Genomic DNA, 26,960 nt, shown 5'->3' on the forward strand with positions numbered 1-26,960 from the left:
AGGGTGGAATACTACATTTCAGCTTTGCTTGCCTGAGTTATAAATCCTTATGTCAAATAGCTTCGGATAGATAAACAAGCAAATGGATGGATTGCATTCAAGTTTAAACTGCTCTATTTAGACTGATGGTGTTGCTAATTAAAAGGTGTTAAAATGGTTCTATATCCAGTGGCAGCACTGCAGGAGATGACTTTAGTAGAGCTCAAACCTTATCTGCTCAGTATCACTCCCTTCATTATGCTATCATAGCTCGTCCAACTGTGTGGAACCTGGATTAGGGAAGAAGCCTGTCCAAAATGTAACTGCCACAGGCAGATTGGTTATTCTATTCCTAGTTTTAGTATCTTCAACCAAGAAATACACATTAAGGACTTACTAATTACAAATCCTATGGATTTTTGTCTATAGATCAGCTGCAGACCCCACCTATCACAGACAAAAGCTTAAGGGCTCTGACAGACGAGCTAAAACATTTCATGATAGCCTATTACCCCCAAGTGACAGCTCTACCTGCTCCACAAGGACACCTTTCTCCAGGTAGAATAGATTCTGGAACCTCAGCTGCCCCCTTACCACCAAGTTACAATGCATTAAATGCAAGCTCATGACAAGATGTCAAAATACAAACTGAGGAGTTGGACCCAATCCAAACGTACTGCAAATTTTCTTCCCTCCCATTTCAGCAAGAACTAGACCCCCATCCAAAAAAAAACCACCCTAAAGCAAACAAAAAGACTACTGAACCCACACACTCCTTTTATAATGAAGCACCAACAAATCCAACACGGAAAAACAACTAACAGATTTTTAAAGTCTTTATTTCTTCTGCATAAATATGCCAAAAACATAACATTCTCATATTTACAATCATAAAGCACGTGGAAACATGCACACTGGAACAACGATGCTCTAAATATTACTTTAAAAGGTGCTGTACAGATTTGTACCCCGTATACACACCCCATGCTCTGCAGTATGTGACTGAGCCACCTTGTGCTGGGATACTACCAAACCCCGTGCCTAAGCACAGATGGCAGAATCCCAACAGCCACAGGAACTGTACAGGACAAAACTCACCAACCCACAGGCAGCTTCCCTCCACCCCACAATGGTGAGAGGTTAAGTAATTTTTTTTTTCTAGGTAGCAAAGGCCTCAGCCTCTTCCTGTGTTTGGGAACAGCACAGAGCCAAAAGGACATCCTTACCACTGAGCAGTAGCTGTGACCAGTCCTAACATACACCTGTTAAAGCAGCAGCACATATTCCCCTGCGTAATCAAAGTTTGTTCTTTGCTGGGAACTGTCAAACTCGTGTTAAAAAAAACACTGTAGCAAATTTCTACACATTTGGCACGCCTTAGCAAAGGCAAGCTAATGCTCCAGCCCACTGCAACAATGCAGTTTGCAGTCAGGTTTTCCTGATGCACTGGACAGATCAGAAATGTGTCCGAAAATCCCAGAAAAGCACAGAAATTCTGCAAAAACTCGCCTGGAAAAGATCTTAGCAACAACTGGAAATATGGTTTTGGAAGGGACTGGAAGTAGTTCCTGAGGAAGCAGCTTACTTCTGCTTTAGCAGAACAGCTGGTTTCTGGCCCTCGGGTACATGGCAAGCCCCACAACAAAGCTACCGTGCACCATCCATAGGCCACAGTTTCTGCAGAGGCCTTACGAAGGGCCGCAACAGCAAAGCTGAGCTACTGCAAAGAGAATTCCCAGCTCTAAGAGACACTTGTACCTCAATACATGCTACATAAGTCACAAGGTCTGTAAAAAATTCTTCTAATTGAAACATAGTTCTGGTCTAAACTCCACTGGAGCCACAGCCCTCGCTTTTGAGGTTTTCAGCACAGTGATAAAAAAGGTAGAGCAAGGGAGAGTCAGCACCATCGTGGAGTTTAGCCAGGACACCCCATGTCCAAGAGCAGCCCCAAACCTGCCAAGTACTGCTGGCTCTCCTCCATTTCCTGTAACAACAATACCACTGACCTCATCCACTTTCAGCAGATTGTTTTTTTAGGACATGCTGCAACACACATGAAAGTGAAATCCAGGTATTCAGACAATCACTCATCCCCTCAAAGAGACAGAGCTGATTCAAATAAACCATCTACCTTTCCCTTTCTCTCCTCTCACTTAGGCAGATGCTAGCTTAACATGTTTTATCTCAGAGAACGGAAAATATGCTGAAGAGATGATCACCAAAAGTTAAAAGCAGTCTGTTTTTAGCAACTGAAGAAAGGCTGGAATTATCTACATTCTTTTGAAGCAGTTCTCCAGGTTGCATGTACAATTCTGGTCCAGTAGAAGAAAGAGGGTTTAAGTCCTTGGTTTAACAGGAAGCATTCTTCGTTCTGACTCAATATTGGACCAATTCACCAGCAAAACAGTTCACTTTAAGCATCGTCTCCAAATAGCAACAGCAAGAGCCATCAACTGAAGTAGCCTTTACAGTATGATGCAAGTCATCTGTCAGTGCAGGTCAAGAAGAAACAGTCTCTCAAACTTTAAGGAACATCCATCATCATCTTAGCAAAGCTTAATGAAATTTGAGGTTTTACACTTGAGGCAGAGCTCGCAGAAGACAATCTATCCTTAAAGATATGGAGAAACCTAAACAAAAGGCAGATAGTTTTATAAATACAATATATCTAGTAATTAACAGTAAAACATTTACTCTCTTAAGCTGTGGTATTACAGTACTAAGAAATGGATCAGAGCGTTGCCCAGGGTGAACTTAAAGCACAGTGTAAAACACAAAGCCATACTTCCCATACTAAAGGAAGTGTTACAGGCTGCATGAACACTTTGAGAACGTAACTTACCGTAAAAAGAACACATACCTGATACAACTAAACTATTCACCAATAAGAAAATGAAGTGAGCCTATATCCCAACCCCTTACACCATCTTCACCTAAATATTTACTAATTCACAAAATACATTTCTCTCAATTCTAATCAACACACTCCTGATGTGTCCAAATTATTTTTTTCTTTCTCTTTAAAAATCAACCAGATGCATTCAAAATTATAGCCATGTAACGGGGCTCAGAACAGCTCCATTTATTTTTTTTTCCCGAGACTAAAACTCCAAGTAGAAATTTTAAAAAATGGGGCGGAGTGGGGTTCTCCTTCATAACTCACAAGCTGGTTTTAAAGCAACATTCGCTTTCCACACATAAGTCAGAAAGCTCCTGCCATTTGAGAGCTAGAGCTCATCACTCCTGAAAACTATTGTAAAAGGTATTGTCTCTCTCTGAATATTGATCTTTGTATCCCAGGCAATCTAAGTGTTATCTCAGAGAATCTATTTAATTCACTTTCCGTATTTTGTGTGTCACAAAGATAGCTTTTCAATTAGAATGAGTGATTACAAACCCACTGAGCATAAACAATCATTATAGCCTTGTTTAAAACCAAGACAACCGCAAAGCAGGTAAGTATCAAGTGACTACCCAGAAGACCAGAAAAGCTCCCAACTCTGATTACAGATGCATGCTTTTTTCACCTGCTCATTTCACCTTGTGCTGATTGCACATACGCTGACTGTAAATGTCTTCTTTCAGCGCAGAATTTATGAGAGTTTACCAGTCTTCCAAGTCTTGATCTGCTGATCTCATGCTATATCCTATTCTTCAAATCATTCTGTCACAGGAGGAAAGTCCTTCTTCGATAGTTCTATATACAAAGACAGACTAAATATTTACAAATACTGAATTAGCACTTCAGAAAAAATAACACATTAGGTTTTAGTCATGCTGAAAGAATTTAACTTAAAATCAATTGAGACAACAGCAAAAAAAAATGCTAGTAGAGCAGCTTTTTTATTAGGGTGCTACCTGCCTTTTCCTCGTATTCCTAGGGGAATGCAAAATCTAAGTAGTGTAAAACTAGTTACATGGCATATTTTTAATGAGGCGATATTTTAATGATTTTATTATGCAATATATTTCATGATAATGACTGTTAAAGACATCTGTATCCTATTCCGTATTTCAGTCTTCCTTAAGCGTAGATCAAATTACATAAAATACTATGTTCATAAAACTGACTCAAGATACAAACCATCCTATTAACGCATCAAAAGGATCTACAGTTCAAAAGAAAAAGCTTTCATTGAAACCTATTGATGCAAATGCAGAGTTGATTTCATCACAAAATACTAAGGGCAGAAAATCTGCTATTAAAATAGTTTTCAAAAAAATGGCAATTGGGTAATAAGACATCTTCTCTAACCAAACAGATAAATATGTCAATTGATAAAGTTTGAAGTATTAGAACTTTCAAGGTAATGCATTAAATACAGGAGGATGAGACAAAATACTTATCATAAAGGAATAAAAAAAGAAACCGATCAGCTTGAGCTGAACAGTTGGATTCTGTTGAACAATGCTGCATATGGGCTAATGAAACAGAATAGGTAAAATAAGCAGTCACCATGACCTCACCTTGGTATTTAAATTCTTTTTGTCATTATTCTCTCTTCAGTGCTTCCCCATCCCTTTTCAGAGTATTCTGACTGATGTCCTTCCAGTAAACTGCTACAAAGCTTAAGCCTACAAATAAAAATCCACATATTTTCCTTCTGTATCCCTTTTTCAATTCAAAATGATTAGGTGGCTTTACTACAGTAACCTTTTTCTACTAAGAACAGCGACAACCTCCTACTTAAGCTAATAGACTATCACAAGAGAACAGTAAGGATAGAATTTTACCACACAACACATCCCTAAAACCAATAATAAAAAAAATATCATGAAAGCTTGGATTGGAATATAGTAATAATGCAAGCTTGCTTCTAACTTAATACGTGGGAAAAAAAAACAATTGATAAGCTGCATTTTATACCTCTCCAGCCTGCAGTCTGAATCTCTGAAAGTTTTGCTGTCAGGCAGAAAGATGCTTGTGTTTTTCTGTTTCTGATCGTTCCATCCCGAGGAACAACTCGCTGGAATCAGGTCACTGCATAAAAACAAGGAACTGTCATTGTTATCAGCTGTAGAGCAGCTTCACCTCTGAGGAGAAGCAACTTTTCAGCTCCTAGGCTTAGCAGGCTGGTAACAACCACAGGGACCAATTCTACAAATTGCCATTGCTTTCCATAAGACAACCGGGGAAAGATTGTCAGCATCTTACAGCATTTCCTAACTGCAGAAAGCAGTAGGCGGGGAGTTAGACTAGGAAAAGCCAAGTAAATTCAAAGAACAAAATTAACTATGTGTTGCAGGAAGGAGAAAAAAGCAGTATTAAACAGGGATGGAAAAGCAAGATTAAAAAAAAAGCCATGAACACCTTCAGAGCATAAACAATTAACAGAGATCATCATTATAGTATTTACCTTATTTCTATACCATGTTGTACTGTCATTACTTCATCATTGTTGCCTAAGGTCTCCCACTCTGAACAATTCGAAAAAGCCTTCTGATGTCCTGTTTCAGTAAAACTGAAAATAAAACGAAAAGGTCTGACACCATAGAGCTTTATATCATAGTTCCTCCTAATTCTTCACAGGATAAGTGCTAAGCAGAGAAAAAACACAACCGTATAAGTATTTTTCCTAAGGTGTGGGGAAAAAAACTACCTCCCCCCCCCACCTTAAATCATTGCTCCATTTTTTTGTGGTTCTGACACAACTTTATATAGAGCTAAACCACACTCTCCTTTATTAACTTACTTTCTTGGAAGACTTTTACACCAAAACTACAAAGGGGTAAGAAGAAATAAGACCAAAACCAACCACTAGAGTAGAAATTTAATTCCTGAGCAACTTAAAACAAAAAAGGTGTTAGCCTGAAAAACTCTACCTTTCTGTTAGGCATTTTTGAACATTAAACTGACTCTGTCCTAGTCCCAGGCTGGGTCACCAATTCTGTTGTTCCAGAAGCACTTTTTTCTCATGCTACCTTTCATAAGCAGGGAAAAACTTAATCAAAATACAGAAAGGATACGAAAAGAGAACTTTTCATAAACAAAATTTCTCTATAATATCTGTAGTAAATGTAACAGGGTAGTAAATTAATAGGCAGCAAGTTTCAATATTTGCTTACAGACTTAGGAATGCATTTTGTGCATTCCATTCCTTCACTATAACATTCATTAACTTCTATATAGCCAAACTTCTGCATGCCAAAAGGTAGAATGCAGCGCATGTAACACGTACAGGAAGTAACTACTGCAGAGCCACAATAATTTCAAAATTACAACCACTGAAGCAGAAACCACATTCCACGTGGAATCAAGAGCAAGACATTAATGTCACCTAAACATATACACAAGAGAACACCTGCCCCAAAATAACCTGTGCTGTATCTCCTGATGTTTTCTTCAACTTTGCAATAGAACACTGTATGTATCTCCAATTATACAGCATAATTATTCTGGAATGATTTCCTGTCCTCATTAAATTGCACATGTTTACATAAAATTAGAGCTATTAGCAAATGGAAGGATAAATTCCAGTTATATTCCAAAAGTCTGTTTGTAATATGAATGCATCACCACATGGAGAATCATTTCATACCTTTCCAGTGCATGGTACATATGCATATAATGGCTTTTGCCCTTTGAAACCACAGAAGGGTCAGGATTGTTTCGTTTTCTGCGTTTCCATACTGGAGAACAATCAGGAGAGCAGGAACTACAAAAATAAGATGTGGATTTTTACACAGTATTTTTCATCTGTGTTTAAACGTTTATCAGTTTTGCAAAGTAACGGCATGTGACACACGGGAAGATTTTTTTTCTTCGTGGTGTGATCCTTCAGTCATAACAGAGGAATACCGAAGAAGAAAATGGCTCAAATTTGGTAATCACTCCATTGTATTCTGAAAACTGAACCCAGTCGGAATTGCCCAAGAAACTCCAGTGAGCTTGGAAGTGGAACCATTTTCAGCACACACAACCCCCAATCAACGTACTTCAGTAGAAGAGAGGTAAGTGCATGAGGTGCTTCAGTTTTACACTCCCTGCTGTTCTGCTGACAAGCACAGTACTGCTAAAACACAGAAGCAGAAAGAACGCTGCTCTTCTGCCGTTCATCATACAATTCTGTAATGCTGGTAGTTTTTCCACATTCAATGCTCTGTACCAGAGATGGCCTACATTCAGCAGTGTAAATGTGAAGCTCAGTCCCAGCATCAACTGCTCTCTCACAAAACATTTCCTACAAAAAAAAACTAACAACTAAATACACATTGCTGCTATCTCAGTAAGCTGATCAAAGAAGTTTTACTTCATACCTCTCCGGTGCATAGTCTGTCTGTCTGTGTTGGTTTCCACACTCATTTCTCTTCAGTTTTTCATCAAATATGGGGAAAACAGAATCATCATGATCTCCACAAAACCATTCCTGAGAGCTGCCTGAGGGTTCTGTATTACTAAAAACAGAACAAAGAAAAAATGTGGATTTAAAATACTACCCAACTAGCTTACTGCTCCAAGAAGACGACACCTAAGAAGTGGTCAATGGCTCATCTGATACAACACCCAAACGGTGCAAACCACTGCAGGTTAATCACAACACAGCTAAAAACTATTTACACACTGCAGTTACAGTGCTTACAAAAGTACATTCATTCTTCTACTCCCACTTTACTAGTCCAAAACTTGTAAAATGTTAACTGGTGTGAGTGAATGAAGCTAGCCTTGTTACAAAAATTCAAAGGTATGAAAAAAAATAATTTTCCATCTTGAACACAGTTGCCACTCTCCAGCAAAGAGCACAAAACTCTCTCTAATCTTCACAGAAGTCTTGAAATCTCTCATGTATCATTATCACAGGACAGTCATTCTGCTGACAACAGAAAAAGGAAAGATGGAAAGCTTGTCAAGGTCAAGGAACAGTAACGACCAGATTTCTACTTATGCTTATCCTTTTCTAAGATAATTTTGTCTTGTGATGACTGGTGTAAATACACAGGGGAATAGTGTGTACTACCGCAAAGAGACCAAACGCGTTCTTCCTTCAAGTGGAAAGAAATTCACTGGAGATGAATTTAGACTAAATAAAATGGACTTGAAGATTAACAGAACTCAAAAATTAAAACAAGGTTTTCAAGTAGGCTCCCATTCCTGAGTCTGAGACTCATTTCTTCTCCTGCTCCCAGTTAGGAACACTGATGGAAACACAGAGTCTTCCTGTGAAGCAGTAGGCGTGATGACCAATTCACCAATACATACACTGGCTGCAGATCCCAGGTCTCTTCACTAGGAGGATCCCACGCGTGCAGTGCTATCTTCCACAGCCTGATCTGCTGGTCCCAGGATCTACGGCTGTACTTCTTAAATTTGTTGGGTGTTCTAGGATGCACTCCTGGTATTCGTTGATTCCTGTGAACAGTAATGTTTGTACTTCAGGATATTATTTTTGTTCTTCAAAAAAGTCCTGTCCATCAGATAAAGCAAGCAGCAGTAGTCTAATAGCTTTCCTATTTCTAAACACTTACACTGAGATAGGTATATTCTAAAGCATTGCTGACAACAGACTGCACAACCAACAACAAAACACTGAATCAGACCAGAGGTTCATCCAGTCCAGCAATACAACAAGGCAGCTGCCTACTGGCTGCACACAAACATGAAACCAAAGAAACATACCTCAATAGCATCCTAGCCTCTGGATATTTTTATCTCAAACTTTGTGAATCTCGTCCAGGTTCTTTGTACTCACTATTGTACTAGGCATAGCTGGGATGGAGGTAGCTTTCTTCATAGGAACCCCTCTGTGCTGCGTTGTAGATTTACGGCTAAACAATGTTGATAAGAAACTACTATTTTGACTACTAATATTTTGACTCTTTTTTTCCCTAATCTGCCCAGCTCCGTCCTGCAGCCAGTAAGCTGGGAGCAGGCAAGAAGAGGGGAAAACAGCTGTCACAGCTGACTCAAATTGCCCAAAGCAGTATTCCATATTATATAACATCCAGCTCAGCAACAAAAACTGGGGTAGAGGAAGAAGAGGACGTGTCTTCCAAAGTGGCTGCTTCTCAGAGACCAGCAGACTATCAGTGTTCTTGTGGGAGGCAGTAAGTGATGGCCTTTGCATCCACCAAGTTTCCCCCTCCTCCTTTCCATCACCTATTAAATTTCCCTGATCTCAATCCATGAGTTTTCTTAATTTTGCTCCCCCTGTTCCCTCTCCATGCCACTGGGAAAGGGGCAGTGAGCAAGGAGCTGTGTGGGTATGTGGCTGCCAGGGGTCAACCCACAAGTGTCTTCACTGAACACTTCTTCCACTGTTTTCCATGCATTATTACAAGGTGGATTGCTCTACTTCTAAATAACATTTTTCCTTTGGGAGCGTGGAGAGCCGTGTACCAACACGCTCCAGGTAATACACAAATGGTGTGCCCTTCCTGAATCACCACTGGGCAGATGCTGTAACAATGCTGGGATCAACCAGTGACCGGAGGCAGTATTTCTCAGATGGTGCCTCCAACCCAGACCCTGACCACCACTGGTAAGTTCACTCAAACCCTGGCTCCAGTACAAAATACTGTTCATAGGAACAAAAACGCAATCATGCTTTAAATGACACAAAGCACCTTTACCTCAAGTAGTTCTCCCTACCACCTTCACAGATGAATATAATCATCCACAGCAGTTTTGCTATCATTTTGTAAGATAAACAGATCCCTGCTTAAGAACAGTATTATTAACTGCCCTGTTAAAATGCCACTCAGAAAACTTTTAAAATAGTTCACCCATTTTTTTTCCCCTCCTCAATGTTGTTCTCACCTTTTCCTATTTTCCACCTACAATTTAACTGATCACAGCACAGCTACACAGCAGCCAGGCACCATTGTAAGACTGGCTGCAGTCCTATCACTGATGACACAGAGACAAGCAAAACCACAATTCAGAAGGCAGTCTGCAACGCTGAAGAAAGAACTTTACTGAAGATGCGATCATGATATTGTGGAATATCTGTGATCATTTATGACATCTGTTGTTGATATTTAATCAAGTTTTTAATATTTTGTTCAACAGAAAGCTTGCTGCACTCACTGCACTGGCAATTTTCACCATAGACTCTTCAAGGCAGAATCGAGAGAATGCAACTCTAAGTATCAAGTCACATTAAAACCAAAAACTCTACATAACAACCCCCAAAACTAAAAACCAAGAACACAGATGCACATCCACATGTTACTGCAGAGTAGTTTCTGTATCCTGATAGGTCTGCAGTAAGCAGAGGGGACTAGCTAAAAAGACTTCAACTTCCACAATTCATATAAAAAAGCTCTAAGTGGAATGACAAAGGAGACAAGAAATCCAAGTTTTGGTTTCAGTTAGTTACTGACAAATCATTGAAGATTGGTTGCTCTTACCAATACTTAAACTCAAGGCTTCATTCATTCCTCAAAGACAGCATTTCCTGGTATCAATTAACTTCATAATGGCCTACCAACAGTCACCAGAAAGGTCTCATTAAAAATCCGATTAATGCAGATTTTTTTTTCAAGCATGATTGCCATTATACCAACAGCAATACACAAATCCAATATTTAGCTTTAAATCTTCACTAACTAATCTTGCTCCTATACAAAAAATACCTGGCTTCTCTATAGGGAAAAGAATTGATTCAAGTTTTCTTCACTTATCATTCCTATTACTTCAAGCAAACTAAAGCTGTGTGCTGACCTACATGTCAGGAAAAAAAAAACAAAGTATTTGGAAATGTGCAACACGGTACAACTTACTTCGGAACTTCTTTAATATATCTGTCATATGCAAGTGTGTTCTTTCCAAAATTGATCTGTTTTTGTCTTCTCCTCAGAACCACTTCATCTGTTTCCCTTTCAGATGGATTAGCAGAATCATTTGAAACAGAACTTAAAAATAAAAGTTAGAATGAGACTGTTGTAGAGCTATTAAGGTGCTTTTCAAGTCACATAAACATATACTCCGCAACTGCAATGACAGACAGCGGGCACAACTCTTACTTCTCTAGTTTACAGAGCTAAAAGTTGGACTAACCAAAGCAGCCACTAGAACAAACTGACTAATGTTTCCTAGGTTAATGCAATTGCTCGGGTTTGTAATAAGCAGACATATACTTAATGCTACTTAGTGCCAGAGCTGCCTTACAACAAGCTTACGGCTAGTCCCACAACAAGGAAATCAAGTTGTGCATGATTATTGCATACATGTGTAACAACCTCCTAGTATATATTAAAAATCTTCAACCCAGTAAAACAAGATGGATAATATAAAGGCTTGAATGACCTCATAGCCATTTCTTTAAGCCTAGAAAATTGGTTTTCATTTTCCCACCTCACTATCTCTATTTTCTTGTACAGACAATTGTAATGAATACGAAATTTAACCTGAAAAGGAAGAGAACTTGCAATGATCACACAAACAGCTTCTGAATTCTCCAGGCTACTCTCTACTTAAGGTTTCCTTCAGGCTTGATATGAAAAAGCCTGTCCGTATTTCAAGTCTTCGTTAATGCATGTGAAGTAGTTGAAAATCATCAGATGGTTATTGCTAAAACCACACAACAGTAATTTAGTAATTATTCAATACTTACTTTGTCATTTTCCTAGCCGACGTTCTCATTGCTTTGCCTTCTTCAATTCCATCTTCCCAGTCGGGGCAATTATAAAGAGGCTGAGAATTTCCTGCTGTCATAGAGCTGTAAAATCAGAACTCTATATGAACATTTGTTGCTCAAATGTATTTAAGTGACAGAACCTTCAGCGGTGGACAAACACAGCTTCCTCCCTAACTGTGATACCACGAGAGTGCTCCTACTCCATTTCAGTTCAAAGTCAAACAAATTAAAACATCTCAGCTTGTCACCTTCTGTGGCGATGTAAAATAATTGGCTTAACTTTTCAGGAAAAGAAAACAGTCAAAACTTTATATCAAAACATAGACCTTAATCTCTTAAAACATTCCCAGCTTAGCTACTGCAAGTAGTTCTCTACTGCAGTTCCATCAAACAGAACAATAAATGAAATTATGTAAGGTCAAATATCTTTCATTGGCAAAGGACTCCATAAAGCACAGGAGAAATGGAGTAGATTAGAAATATGTCCATCACCCAAGCAGAACTAAGATCCTGACAGATACCTGTAACATCTCATACTTTTCTGGCACACCATTTCAAAAATGTAAACTCTGCTACATGAGGACAAGAAGGGAGACAGGAAGCTGCTTAATAACTAGTGGATTTATATTTTCTGAGTGAAGTGACACACACCAGTTACAGTTAAAAAACACAGTACAACTGGATAATGAAAACTGGAAACACTGAAAACTGGATAATGAAGCAATATTCTAAAGCGGTCAGAACTTTTCCTTTCACACTGAAGTCTGTCCACTTCTTTCAGCACTAATGCCTCAACTTTTAACATAAAGTAGATTTAGTTTACAGTCTAACTTCCCTGAACTGTTTTGCATCAAGAGTTGAAATTACCATCGATGCTGTTAAAATAATTTTAACACTACATGGCATGAAGATCCAGCCTACTCAACTAAAAAGAACTTTTTCTTCAACTTACCTACTCAACTAAAAAAACCTAAAATATTGCTAACACATCTGTTTTGATTCACAATCATAACATGCAATTATTATTATTTTTTTTTATGACAGCGTCAGAGACATAGGAAACACTCCTGAAGGTAAGATTATTTTTCCTAACCTCTTCAAATGATTTATTTATTAACTGAAACAATATCAAACATACAATCGGAAATTATATGAGCCACCTTCGTATAATGCAGTACTCAGAGATGTACAAAGGACACAGAAGTCGTCATGTATCTTCAGTAAAATATTTAACCTCTCCTAACTTACGTTCTATGCAGTATTCTGCAGGTACCCAAGCATTCACCACTTCTCATACTTCCTGTCAGACATTAAGACACCAATTGCAATCAGTTGTTCTGCCTGAGGTCTTTAGTCTAGAATATCCAAGAAGCAAAGCAAAATACTCATGGAACTACCTACCCATAATATTTAATTTCATCAAGTTATTACCAACACTAGACTGCAAAGGAAATCGTTATTTACTAAAAATTGCAGTAAAGCTGAATGCGCTGTCAAGAGAAGAGACTCCATCATTGTTTGCCCCACTCACATAAATATGTACAAACAAGCTAAGCATAAAAATTAACAGCACATAGCTTCCATGGATTTTTATACTAACACTGAAAACATCAATAATAAAGAGCTTAAGCTACTGCCTCAGTATATACCATTTCTTTCTTTCATAAGCATTACTTGCTGATGTGATGGCATGTATTTCAATCAGCCAAACTGAATGGTCTACTGTCGCAGATATAGTTTGCTAACTCTGTGCTATGGCATTATAAGAAAACATTTAATTCAATCACATCCCAAGCTTCGTCAAATTGCTTAAGACAAGTGTGCCAAGTGAGTATTTAAACAAACTTGACATGTATTCCTTACCCCTCCAGCCAGTGGTCTAAATGTCTGCAATGATATTCACCAGTCCCCAAAGAATCTGAACCATTCCAGCTTCTACATTTCTGTTCTCGTTGCCAGCAGTCTGGATCTTGCATATAACTAGAAAATAAGAATTTTCATCAAGTCACAGGGAGTCACTGAACACTGACTACGTAAAACACAGTATCATCATTTATAGTTACAAAATGCTGATTACTTTGGCACAGAGATATGCAATTTGTGCCAAATTATTCATTCAAGCGATGCTAACTTAGTGTGTTAGACAATGCAATTACTGAGAAAAGGGTCTTTTACTATTGCAGTTATGACAGCTGAATTTTAAAATAGACTGTTCATTTTTAGAAAAGCAGAAGTACCCTTTCTCTGTTTGCAATAAAATAGGGGGAAAACACAACTGAAGACCTTGAATATGTGTTTATAGAACTGCTGACATGTGCCAAAATTCACAGACAGTCTGCAACACATCACTTTACATTTATATACTATTCTATTCATCATTTAACTCTCGGAAGAGCCAAACATACAGAATTATCGCTTCAACACAGGAAACAGCACGTTTAAAGAGAACTACGTCAAACGTTGACATGGAAACACTTTTACACAGGAAATAGTTTACCAGACACTGCCTTGGGGTCCTCACAAGCACAGAAGGAGGTAGCGTGGGGCACTTGTAACAGACTGAAAGGACAGCCGAGGACTGCTGAAGGATTAAGTTACCTAATTTTTCCTTGCCTTCCTCCTCAGTTCTGGCGGCTTTGACATCTTAAATGATAGGTTACTAAATAAAACAGCTTCACAGCCCTGGCTGCTGGGGTAAGAACCATCAGGTCTGCCAGCACCTCCCTGAGAGGATGAGCCCGTGCTGCCGGCTCCACACTCCGGGCACACAGACCCTGTCCCCGTAAGGTAACTGCACCTTTTTAAGTCAAAAAGTGAAAGCGGCGAGGAAAAGGGTTTTGTAATTGTAATCCTGGATTAACAGCCTAGGCATTCTTCCTCCACCCAGACTCGCTGTGGCAGGTCCCGGCTCCCAGAGGGCTCAAAGTCACTCGCACACCACATTTACTCCTCATCGTGAATCCAGGCAAAAGGACGCTTTCGACACATTCCTTTTCACAAAGATGGTTAAAAGACAAAACGCCTCCCTAGTCACCCGTGACAATGACTACCCAATTAAAACACCTGAAACAAGCAGCATACAAACCCCAACCAAACCCCCGCGCCCCTCAGCGCTGACCCCAAAACACACCACCAAGGCAAAGCAGCACCTTTCCTCCTCACGACCACGAACCGAGCCCCCCACACAACCCCAGCTCCCCCCCAGAAGCCGCCTTGAAGGAGACATCCTCACCCCCAGCCCTCCCCGGCCCTCCGCGGGGGCTCCCACCTGTGCAGCCCGCCGGGCCCCCCGCCGCCAGTGCGGCGCGGCAGCCCCCGCCGCCCGCCCGACATGGCTGAGGCGAGCCCCGCCGCCGCCGCCGAACATGGCTGCCGGCCTGGCGCACCGCGCAGCCGCGGTAATGGCGGCTTGAGGGGAGACGGGGAGCGGGCCGCGTTCGCTTGACTTATTTTATGCAGCCTTCCTCATTCATACTATACTAGGGAAATGTATAAAAGAAGGATTTATCAAGTGGTCCTTCAGAATGTTAGCCCTTATTCCACTGTCACATTCTGAGCTAAAACCACACCAATAAATCGGTCTGCTTTCCACCCACACGCAGTTTTTAACTGCTAAACATAACTTAAAAATGAAAAACAATAGTCTGTCTTGCATAAAATCGACTGTATTTTTATTCATCTCTTCACAAAGTTTTAAAATGAACTACCTGTAGTCGTTAAGCCTTTAACTTAAAGGCCATTCAATAACTCTGTTTTAAAATAGATACACTGGATAAAAAAGCAACACAAATAACAAACCTTGTGATATATCTTTGGAAGAAAATGTCTCATAGTGCATGTCAGAGCTTGAATGTTCATATCTCACCTCCTCAAATGACTCAAAGTCAAAATTTCTTAAGAAATGTCACTCATCGATTGCTCACGTAAGTTTAGGCTGACTGGAATGCTACATAGCTGCAGTCTACAACACTTCAGCACAACAAAAATACTCAATTGGAAGTGATCACATAATAATCAGGTATTCTTGTTGCAGGTTTTGGCAAGCCTCCTGGTAAACAACTGCATTTATAGCATGGATTCCAGCTATATCCTGCTTAGACAACGTGCCTTTTGTGGGTTACCGAATCATGCTTGTCACTAACAAACATTTTGTCAATATTATCTGGAATGTTACAATCACAGAAAAACAAACAAATCACAACTGTGGAAATAAATAATACATGTAGCCACTGCCCATGTTCTCAGAAACACCTGTTCAGCTGCAGTGCATATGGAAATCTGGGCTATATATGTCTACATACATGTGGTATTTACACCAACACTATGCAGCCACATATAGGTTGTCTTACTGTAATGACATTACATAATGTACCTGCAGTTTACTAACATTACCTACCTACAGGTTAGTGATGTGGAAGAACATACACGCAGCTGAAAAAGGAACTCTAAGTCACTCCTAATTCAAGAAGTTTTTATTCTTAAAGTAAATATTTTAGCCCATAACATTACTCAGTTCATTTTTCTCTCAGAAAATTGCTGTAAAAAAAAAAAAAACAATTCTAAACCCTACCCCTACGTTCAAGAAGCATATCATGGTTGGGTGAGAGGCAATGTATTTATTTTTTTACTGCAAGCAGAATGAGGACCTGAAGCTATCACGAAGACAAATTCCTATTTTTGTGCTATATAAATTTCATGTTCAGTGAATTATGCAAGACAAATAAGATTATCAGAAGACCTGTGTTAAGAAACCTGTCATGGTTTTTCCTTCTACGATCTCTTAGAAGAAAATGTCATACAGATTTTTAACAAGTTAGTTCTGTAACATAGCCTTTAAGAAGCTTACCAGCTTTGGAGACATGCCAGATTACTACAAGAATTTAAACTTGAAAAAACGCTTGTTTTAAGGAATTTAAGACAGGCAGTATTATTAACATAAATCATTATTTTATTTTTGTAATTGTTACAAAGTTTTCTTAGAGGCACTTCTGTGGACAGAACACTACCATAAAAAAGATGCAACAGTATTATACATTTATGACTATTACTTTGCTATATTGTCATACTGGCAAAAGAAATAAGATGGGTAAAATCAAAGTTCCACGGAAAGGAAAACTTTCAATCGATACAAAGAAGATAGAGTTACCTAAAGAAAAACACTACTGCACAAGCAATTGGGAGACTAGAGCTTTTACTACATGAGATATTACTGGCAATTGACTTTTTTTTTTTTTGATAAATATCTGCAACTACATGTGCTTATTGTCTAAAGTTCTCAAGGCCTTTATGATTTTAACTTCATACATCATTACAATAAATATTTTTATTCCAATCAGGAAAAGAGATGTAGGAATTGACTGTCAGTGAGAGAGTCCAGAATCCTACCTTCCCTTCTGCAACTATTTCAAGGACCATATCCCTTATATCTGTGCCATATTATGCAAACTTACCGTTAAGTAAATGGTTCAAAATGCTTATTTATAAAGTCTACTGTATAGTAAGAAGGTGCATGTCAGGTGATACCACCTGGCTGGCCCTGTAGAACTCTTCCAAAGGTTAAAAAAGTCCTGCAGAGAGACTACTTCATACTTCCAAATAACTTTTCTACAAAAGTACTGGAAAATTCACTCATCAGCTCCTTGATTTTCTACTAATTTTCAGACTTGACAACAAAAACGAAACTCAATTTTATGCTATTCAGATGGCACATGCCATTTAAGATAAAATCATACTGCCAGTCTCAGTGTTAAATTTTTACTCTTTATGATCCAAAACAACAGGTTATGAAAACCAGAAAAAACACTCTTATTGATAGGCAGTACAGATAACTGTGTAGTAAAAGTTGTATATGTAACAACTGAGATATACTCAGTTAGTGTCCTTAAACTCAAGTTTGGTCTTTTATAAGTGCAAATTTAAAAACAAACAAACAAACAAGAAAAAAAAGCTCCTCCACCAGCAATACAATATAGTATGTCAGATCTCAAATGATGCTGTCAAATCTGTTTTCAATTCCTTTTCGCTCTCCAAAACACAGCTTAAAGCCACATACATAACCATTTCCTGACCACATTACTTTAATTGGAGTTTGGTGCATTCAGCATACATCCTATGGCTAGGCTGATACTAGCAAAATCTTTTGAGGCTGCACTTCCAGTACTTGTACCATTTTTAACACCCTGCTACCTATTCCTTCTCAGAGCAGTCTTGCTTCTCAAGGACATCAAGACTTTTTCAGTTAGCCACTGGCATGTTACCTGTGCTTCTGATTCACAGAACCTTCTGATTACACACTATATAAGGGAAGCATTAGGGCTTTCATTCTCCTAGACCAAAGCATTAAATGACTTCTTTCTCTCACCATTTGCCCCACCTGTCTGCCAGAGGTTACTGCCCCTCTAAGATGGACTACCTGGATAAGCAAATACCTGCATCTCAGCCACTGCAGTGCACAGATCAGTGTGAGAACTCAAACACACGTTCTCCAGCACCTTGAAGCTTTTCACCAAGCATTGTGACAAGCAATTGTTCATTGAAGGGTCTGATGGACATACAAAACAGTAAGCATGGCATTTAGGTCCAGGAGAAGGACTCTCTTAAATTTATGGAAAATGCTTTGATTTAAATTTGCAAATTATCCTGGTGCAGACCGTATCCCGAAGTGTGCATCAGTACCCTCTGAATGTTAAAACACTGAATACTGCTTATGAGCAGTCTTGAAAGTGCACACCTGAAAAATTCTGATTAGTGAAATGAATGATGGTCTTTCTTGGGGCATCTAGCATGGCAACTTATACCTCTGTGATCCCGGCATCTCTTTCAGGGAAAAGGTTACCTTTCAAAACTTAAAGGCTTTGAAAAAGCTGAGCACTCTTTCAGAGTAATTTGATGGTTTGGATATTTGCTGTGCTCCTTTCAAATGTAGAAAAAAATCCATCATCTAGAAAACACTGAAACCCTAAGCAATGTAGCTCCTGGAAACCAACAGATTTAATGACGCACAGCATTAGCAGTGTAAGTAAGCAGGGTACGGTTCTGAATCCTTATGTTGTTTGAAATAAATATGTCCATCAAAAAATAAACTAGAGGCAGTTGGAATAAAAAGTGCCTGTGGGAATTGCATATCTTCAGGAATTCAATTCCTGAGTTTACAGAAACCCATCCCCTTTACAAATGGAGGGGACCCGCAGAAGGAACTCAACTGGAATACTTGCTTGGTGAACACTTGCCAAGATTAATAATAACTTGACAAACAGATTAAATAAAAACAAAGGTATCAATGAAGACTAACCAAAGTCATTTTTTTTCAGTTAGCCCTTTATGAAAGAATCAGAAATACCTATGTTAAAAAGAGAATCCTACTGCAAACATGGATGGGATAACCTTATTCCATCCACGACATAAACAAAATATTGCAGTTCCAGAAACTGACATCTGATGAATAAAAAAACAAAGACACAGGTAAAAATGGAAAGGAACTGAAAAGATCAACATCCATTTTAAAGGCTGTAAAAGAAAGCTCTGGAGTTTGAATTCCTGTAGAATGTGAAGTGTAAGAAAATTCCAACAGGCCGTTTGACCAAAACCACTATGAAATACCTTCAGATTTAAAAAGTTAAAGCATATCCAAGTATTATTCAACGTATTATGCAAACATCTAAAATGCAGAACTTGGCTCGGCAAGTTGGACAAGGCACGCGGCTCGACAGCCAGGTCTCTGGGTGCTGCTGATCCTGTCGGCTAGCAAACCATTTGCCCATGCAAGTGAGGCACCACATAGGACGACAGTAGCATTGCTGACATTCCCCTTCATTTGGCTCCTGGCAGTTCTTGATGAGCTTGATGTTTGCAATAGTCTGCATACACCCTATGCATGGCTCCAGCTCCTGAAGGAGAATAATGTCAAAACTATGAACTGCACACAAAGGCTTGCTATTGCTCTTCAGAAGGCTTTCTGAAAATTATCTGCATACAAGCACAGCAGGAACCTGAGCTGGGCAGAGCCTCAAGGCAGAACTGCCTCATCAGAAGATGGCATGTGCTTCCAGTCTCCAGAGCTTCCATGAGAACACAAACTATTGAATGAGAACAAATTTACTCTATAGACAGAAATTCCAGAACTGCTGCGTGAAACTGATTAAGCACAAGTGACTGAAAACAGACTTTCTTCAGGTCTCTGAAGATCTCCACCTGTTTCCAGAATACAGCAGGCACATTAAGGTAAACAAGCAGCCATCTTTATCATTCGGACATGCTCTTTTTCAAATAACACAGAAATACACAGTTAGGAAAATAAGCAAAGCAAACAGTTCTCACCACTTGTTACATCAAGTGGTTCCTATATTCCATGTTTGTAAATAAAAGACATGAATAACAGGAAATATGGGGTCTCCTGAAATCAACAGGCACTGGTCTTGAGGAACCAGAAATTTACTTAATTTTTCTTGGAAAATATTAGAATGATTGATATTTCCCCACAGTTAGTTATGCCACATGAGCCTGCAGTTGCATACGGAGATCATCTTGCTCTGAAGTGTTTTAGCAATTAGAATCATAGAACGGTTTGGGTTGGAAGGGACCTTAAAGATCATCTAATTCCAACCCCTCTGCCACTAATTAATTGATAAACAATAATAAGCATTTCCCTTGTGTCTTCCAGCTAAAGCTCTCCAAGAACTTGATGAAGTTCAAAAGACAGCACACTGAACGGGCAAGGAGATGTGAATCCTGTTCATACTGCTATCATGGATTTATAAAGTTCTGAGAAAGGCATCTTAACACCTAACTTTGTATTTATATTAAAAAAATGGAAATACTTATCCATCACTTACCTTTTAAAAGTTTTTTAATGGCATAAATGAAAAAACTTTGAAGTGCTTACCAGCATTTACAAAACTATCCTCACAGCAGGGTAAAGCCATACTATTGATGTAAAATAGCACTGATATAACAAAAAGCAGCTCTGTTTTGTGGTCTCTGGCTACCACTTCCAAAGCACATTTTCCTTTAACCACACAGGCAGTTTGATTGTGGAACAGATCCAGACAAAAACTAGTCATCTTTCTTAGCCTCTTTACACCTCAGTCATTTCCCTCAGTCAGGTTCACTGCTGACAGTCTTGTGTCAACATGGAGAAAGGAAGAGTGTAGGATGCAGGACTGCTTCTTTCAGGGGCTATATAAGGTTTTAGCTTGAGAAATTAGAGTTTATCTTAGTTTTTGGGCAGGAAAAACTCCAGTGCAGAAAGATTAATTAACTTTTTCAATACGTTCATGGAGCTTTAGAGTAGGGAAAAATCACACGTATTTTTAATGTCTGCATCATATTATTTTGTTACATTTTTTAATCAATGTCAAACCAAAATTCAGTAGCTCAGTTGACACTTAAATATGTCACAAATTAAAAGCCCTGAAAGAAAGCAACTCTATCAAATAAATAGTATCTTTTCTTTTTTATGTCTTCACACTGTTTGCTGGCACTGCAATCAGAATGCACAACCTCACCATGTGCAGACATGTCTGATCCGGCTTTATTTTACCTACTGCACGTAACCATGCAGTGCAGATAATATAAGCTGCATGATACTGCCCACGATATCAAGTACTCACTCCACTAGCTGGCACATCTGCCACAGTCTCACTGCAAGGTCACCAGAGCTAGTTCAATCAGTTGCCTCTGTTACACTGAACAGTGCTTTAGTCACGCTTATGATTACAGCACAAGTATAATAATAACCAGGTCTCCACAAATGCTACTGAAGGAAGGACTCCATGGCCTTATTTACAATTAAAGCAAGCCCCAGTTAAGTATCTTTAATTTATTAGAGGAGAAGATCCAGCAAAACCTGGCTGTCTCGAAAAGCAAGCTGTAATAGAGCAAACTGCCTAAAGCACAGTAACAACAGCTGTTATTCTAGGTCTCTGTAAACCTTCTGAAAATACAACCTCACCATACCCAAATGTTTTCAAGTAAAAGTTTTATGGAAATTATTATAGGGGACTTTCTTCTACTGTGCTATTTCTCATGTCTCAAAAATATAATGTTCACAATACAGTTCATTTCTTAGTAGAAGGAACAGAAGCAGCAGCCGGATCTACATAATAAATGTTTACTGAAACAGGTGAGCCCTAAGTAAACAGAGTTACCAATTACAGTAATCACAGGCTCACCTATATTCAAAAATATAATTATTACAGTCTCACACAGATAGAAGGTCTCACCTGAGTGCTTGGAACAGAATAAGGCTGGTTAATTTCCACCAGAGAAGTAAAGGTTTCTAGAAATAAATCACTGAGGCTTTGACGGATCACAACATTAGCTGCATTGATGATGGGAGCACGGAGCTTTTCTCGGAGCTCCCCATACTCTGTGGAGTTCAGCCTGAAGAAGAAAAGATGGAACAAAATGTTACCTTGGTTATCCATTCAAATACCTTGATAGTACAGTGCAGAGATTAACATCAGACTAGTGAATACGCAGAAAAGCCATGTAGGTTGGTACATACTGGTCAGAATAAATATGACAGCAATTATTTTATTTTATTTTGCTGTTTGTTTGTTTGTTTGTTTCTGATACAACTTGAAACATGATGTCATCCTGCCTGGATCCCAACCTGCATATGTAAGTAAGTTCAGGCTTCATGTCCAGCCGGTTCTTCATCATACCCTTATCAGATTGCCAACAGGATATTCCAGAGATCAGCTAAAACATCATAAAAGGAAGGCTTTTGAAGTCATTCGCATGAATAAAAGTAATACTGGTACATAAATCATACTTTAACTAGAAAATACTGCATGCACAGTTTCTGTCCATCTTTTTAATGCCTATTTACTTATACAATAGAACAAGTTCATTATAATAATATATATAGTTCCCTAGAGTTCATTAACTCCTGAGGACAGAAATTACAATTATTATATGATGAGGCATGTATCACATACCGAAACAGTACATGTAAGTATCAGAAGAATGTCAATTGGTATCAGTGTCTGTGACTTTGTGACACAATTATAGATTAAAACTGTAATTTCACAAGGCTACAAACGGCTGCTGAATGTGACATGCTCTGATTTAAGGCAGCAGCAGGCTGTGTTTCACACTAGGTTGCCTCTAGTAAAATAAGTCTCCCTAAGAGAGTTGCACAGGCCTTACGTGGCACCAGACCTTGTACAGATCCTGTAGTGACACGTTACTGTCGTTACCCTTTTAAATGTAACAGCTCTGAACTGTAGATTCAGAAGTCCCCATCTCAGTGTTTCCACTCATTAAACAGCTTTCATGAAGGAACCCTGGGAACATCGCCCTGAAATTCCTCGGTCATTCTGCCACTAGCTCGGTTCCTGCAGCGCAGAGCAATGCAAGGCCAGTTTAGCTTTCGTTCCTGGTGGTCTCCATTGTTTTAACTGCTGTAGGATAACGTAGTTTGCTGACTACAGTGTCTGTGCAAATAACAGAGACCTTTGTATCCAGAGAATGAACTCACACTGAACACGCAGAGAAACATGGCCTGCCTACACAAAAGCATTTTTCTTTCAGAAACATCCCACTGTATCTACTTCTGATTCTGCATATATACAATGATCCTATATCCTTAAAAAAGGGATTCTTGTCCTATGGCACTCTTCTTAAATACTGTATGACTGCAGTCTAACTGATTTGCTCTTTTTGACATGTCTTATTACAAGAAATTCTAAACAGTCTTCTTGGTGCCGTTCTGTTCAGCCACAGAATTTGGGTTTTTGGAATTTTTTTCCCCTAAAAGGAATTGCCAAGGAAGTCACACTTTTCTCAGCAGGGGACGTAGTTTTATCATGCTGACACTGAAGCACTTATAGAAGAAGATCATTTAGTTGTTTAATACTTATTTGGTCACCACTCTCACAGGCCTGTAGAAGCATCCTCTTTTCACTGGATTCTGTCATGCTCACCTAAGCTAACCTCTAAGTTTGAGCCGTTCACCTGGATGTCTAATACAATCATCTCATGCCTCCCTCATGCTTGCCAGGACCCCTCTGTTCACCTAAACGTCTGGTAATGTCTACTTTTAGTTACCTGGTAAACACATGCTGCTGACTTACAAATTTACAGCAAACAGGCATTCAAATACCTTTTCAAATATGTAGTTGCAGGAGCACAAACATGGCTTTGTGCACTCCTTTTAATGACACAAGAACAACAAAGACTTTAGCACCGTTCTAATCAGTGTTACAGGTTTCTGCAGATCTTGTACTTTTGCCCAGCTACGCAGACAGACTGCTAAAAAATAGCACAGGCCCTGGGAAAACAATCCATAACAGTTCACAGAACATTTACTATGATTTACTGCTATGAGAATGCATAAATCATAAATGGACCAAAATTATTTCCTTGCTTTAAGGATAGTTGGCTTGCTCAGTGAGATCTCTTTTGTCCAGTGACAAAGCTACAAGCCTTCAGCAGAAGGGGGAAAAAAGACACAGGTGAACAACAGCCAGTTTTAGACAAATCAATATTTCTTCACTCCCAAAATTTGCGAGACCAAAGATTCAGAGATTCTCCCTTTCTTTCCTATTCTTCACCTTTCACCTAAGTTTTTCCAGTTACTTCTTTCTGCATCCAGAACAACCCTTTTCCTAAGAGAGGACCAAACGGGGCAGTCCCTCTGTTTAACCGTTGTGCATTTATTATTTTAAGTACATGAATCTTTCTAAACAATCTTTCTTCGACACACTGTGTGGTAGAACTGTGCTCGCAGCATCTCTCAACACCAGGCAGGGAGCAAGGAGACTTCAGATCTGCCACAAACACGCTCCATTAGCACCATCAAACACCATATATATATAACATAACAGGGTAGTATATTTTGTTTTACCGAATATCAAACGCCTTCACGTAGGGATTAATACTGGCAACACGGATGGTGAGGAACTGCACAGGCATATTTGAGTCTGGGGTGAGCTCATGCTGTCTGGAGTCTGTCACTGTCAAATGAATGTCCTGCTGCTGGGCAACATGTAAACAGTAGGTGGTCACCTTGATCACCCATGTGTCCGTAACGATCACCCTCGCTCCTGGGGCTCCAGTAGCAAATTTGTCAATTCTCCTAAATTCTGTATTGATGGAAGAAGCCACTGCCCTCCATCCTGACTGTGGGAGAGCATGAACAGCGAGCGTCCGGGCTAACGGATGGTTATTCCAACCCTTCCGTGACCAGTAATATGCCAGGGCACCAGCCACCGCTGGAAAGAGAACGGCGAAAAACAAGAAAGTTTTCCATCCACTTGAAGCCAGGTAGAAAAAATAAAGGTGTTTTTCAGGTGCAGCAAAGCACATACCAAGGTAATAACCTGCAAGGAAGAGGAAGCAGTTAAGTACGCACGTAAAGACACACCCCTGGATCTTACAGTTAATCTAGCCAGTGAGCTCACCCCCAGGACAGCTGTAGGATGGTATCTGTCGTCCTAAGCAATTTCATACTTCGTACCCTTACCTGTCACTGAGTTTTACTAGAAATATATCACTCAAGGAAGCCGATTTAAGTTTCCTGATTAAATAAAAACCTCTTTTTTTTTTCTTTTTTGTAACAGCACGGATGCAGCCAGGTAGTTTCAAAGCTTAGCGTTCCACAGAAGCCGGAGAGCTCCCGCAGCGAAGCGCCGCGTTCCCAAGCCGCCCGCCGTCAGGGAGCTCGCCCACCTTCCCGCACCCAAGGGTGGGAGGCGGGTGCCAGCCCCTTACGCCCCACCGAAGCCGTGTCTCTCACCGAGGGGCAGCAGGGAGTGAGCCAGCAGCGTGCCGGTGCTGCGCCGCAGGTGGTACTGCACGAAGGCCGCGTCCTCGCTGCCCAGCCAGGCGGCCAGCAGGCTCTGCACCGTCAGCCCCGCCGAGCGCACCTCGTCCGGGGGGAAGACGAAGCAGACGGCGAACACCACGTAAGCCAGCGTGAAGGTCACCGCCGGGCTCTCCATGCTGAGCCACCGGGGCACAGCCACAGCTCGCCACGGCTCGGCTCGGCCTTGCGAGGCTCCCTGGGAGATGTAGTCCTGCGGGCTCGCCAAAGCTCTGCTGCCACGGCACGGCACGGCACGGCCTCAGGAGATGGCCGTGGGGAGGCTGGGCAGGGCCAGGAGGGCTTGAGGTTGCTCCTCACCCAAAGGCTCATCTTGTCGCGTCACCTGCGGTCTCCATCCCCGGCAGCCAGGCACGTGAAGGCGGGGGTGCTGAGCTTCGTGAAGTTCATAAACGTTTAATTGTACGCTGCGCAGGCCCGGCGGATGAAATTAATTAGAGTTCTAAACTCAGAACAGTGCCGTATGAAGATAACATCCTTCTGAATTAGGCTAATGTTCTACTTACGGCTCCAAAAAAAAACAACACAGAAAAAAACAAACAAAAAACAAAACAACAAAAAAACACCCACTTTTTCTCTGGGCTTCCTGTTGTGTTTTATGTAATATTTTCTTTAGGGGATGATCAGTTCAGACCTTAATGGGAGACAGATTTAAAGGTACGTTTGTGCACTCCAAAACACAGTAGAATCCCTTCTCTGATTTCTGGTTACTCCTGAAATAGAAAAAATAAATAACTAATAGCCACAAGAACCGCTGTTTCTCTCAGAATGCAACAACCCCCCTGCCTGCACCCTGTAGTAACCCTGAACTGCAACATTTGTCTGTTATAAAGAAAGGGGAAATTGTGTAATTGGAGAAGGACAGAAAAGAAACCCTTGTGCAACATTTTAAGCTGCTACTGAGAAGGAACCAAGTAAATAGGAAATGCAGCCCCCACAATGGGAAATCTTATGCTGGCAGATGGTTGCTGTGTTACTGATGTTGTTGGGGATCAGGAATTCGTGGTTGTTTAGTGATTCTTGAATAAGATTGCTGCATCAATACAATTAAACTTGGATTGCGAGCATCTTATTTCATCCTAAAAGACAGCGTTGTTACAAAGTTTATTGTTTTAACAATCATTTCATTGTTGCTGTCTAATGACTCAGCTGCAAGAACCGTTTTAATTCGTGGGCTGGACTATGAAGATTAACAATAAAAATAAGCTTGTGAAGCCTTTTTTTTTTTTTGTCAGAGGAATGTTGAAGCAGAATAGCTGAGATGTTGTGGAAGTTATTGTGCCTGCGGGAGGAGGGAGGAGAGGCAAAATACTCTAGCAAAAGCAGCTATGTGGGACAGTTGTGCAAAAGTCCTGAAGTTCCATGTGGATTTATTTACCAACACGGATTTCTCAACAGAACCAAAATTTAAACATGGACCTAAAACTTTTCCAACTTCTGAGCTGATCCTGCATTATTTTCTGTATCAGCAAGTTTCATTTCTTTTAAAGGATCTTAACGGGAAAAAAAAACACAACAGCATTTCATGAGCTCTCTCAGGGGATGCTCTGGGTTTATTTCCAGCGACCCCTCAT

At 39.9% G+C, this 26,960-nt stretch overlaps 1 protein-coding gene across 9 annotated transcripts; it reads right to left on the minus strand.

Moving 5' to 3' along the window:
* Window positions 1–801: 801 nt before the first annotated feature.
* TMEM129 (transmembrane protein 129, E3 ubiquitin ligase) lies at window positions 802–26,354 on the minus strand. 9 transcript variants are annotated; one of them, XR_010830935.1, is made up of 12 exons: window positions 21,779–21,934; window positions 13,422–13,538; window positions 11,535–11,639; window positions 10,702–10,833; window positions 8,180–8,329; window positions 7,240–7,377; window positions 6,522–6,638; window positions 5,340–5,444; window positions 4,850–4,963; window positions 4,450–4,557; window positions 3,510–3,696; window positions 802–2,612 (listed from the first exon to the last, which is right to left on the minus strand). XR_010830935.1 is itself a non-coding variant. In XM_013178377.3 (4 exons), exons 1-4 carry the CDS (start codon window positions 25,502–25,504, stop codon window positions 19,196–19,198), a joined length of 1,089 nt encoding a protein of 362 aa, XP_013033831.3. In that variant the 5' UTR covers window positions 25,505–26,349; the 3' UTR covers window positions 18,321–19,195. The 9 variants fall into 9 exon arrangements, 2 of the variants coding, with proteins under 2 accessions (XP_013033831.3, XP_047937147.2); XR_010830934.1 differs by lacking the exon at window positions 21,779–21,934 and adding an exon at window positions 14,827–14,975 and having other exon boundaries at window positions 3,510–3,679; XR_010830933.1 differs by lacking the exon at window positions 21,779–21,934 and adding an exon at window positions 14,827–14,975 and having other exon boundaries at window positions 3,523–3,696.
* Window positions 26,355–26,960: the final 606 nt, after the last annotated feature.

This window comes from Anser cygnoides, chromosome 4 (assembly GCF_040182565.1).
Source record: "Anser cygnoides isolate HZ-2024a breed goose chromosome 4, Taihu_goose_T2T_genome, whole genome shotgun sequence".
NCBI lineage: Eukaryota > Metazoa > Chordata > Aves > Anseriformes > Anatidae > Anser > Anser cygnoides.

Excerpts from the sequence above, each read along its gene's own strand:
- TMEM129 (XM_013178377.3), bottom strand. The coding sequence starts at position 25,504 with ATGGAGAGCCCGGCGGTGACCTTCACGCTGGCTTACGTGGTGTTCGCC. Across the intron at positions 21,939-24,408 it reads GTGAAGGCGTTTGATATTCG|GCTGAACTCCACAGAGTATG; the intron begins GTAAAACAAAAT and ends TTTCTTCTTCAG. Across the intron at positions 19,445-21,778 it reads ATTCTGTTCCAAGCACTCAG|GAGCTGGAGCCATGCATAGG; the intron begins GTGAGACCTTCT and ends ATTCTCCTTCAG.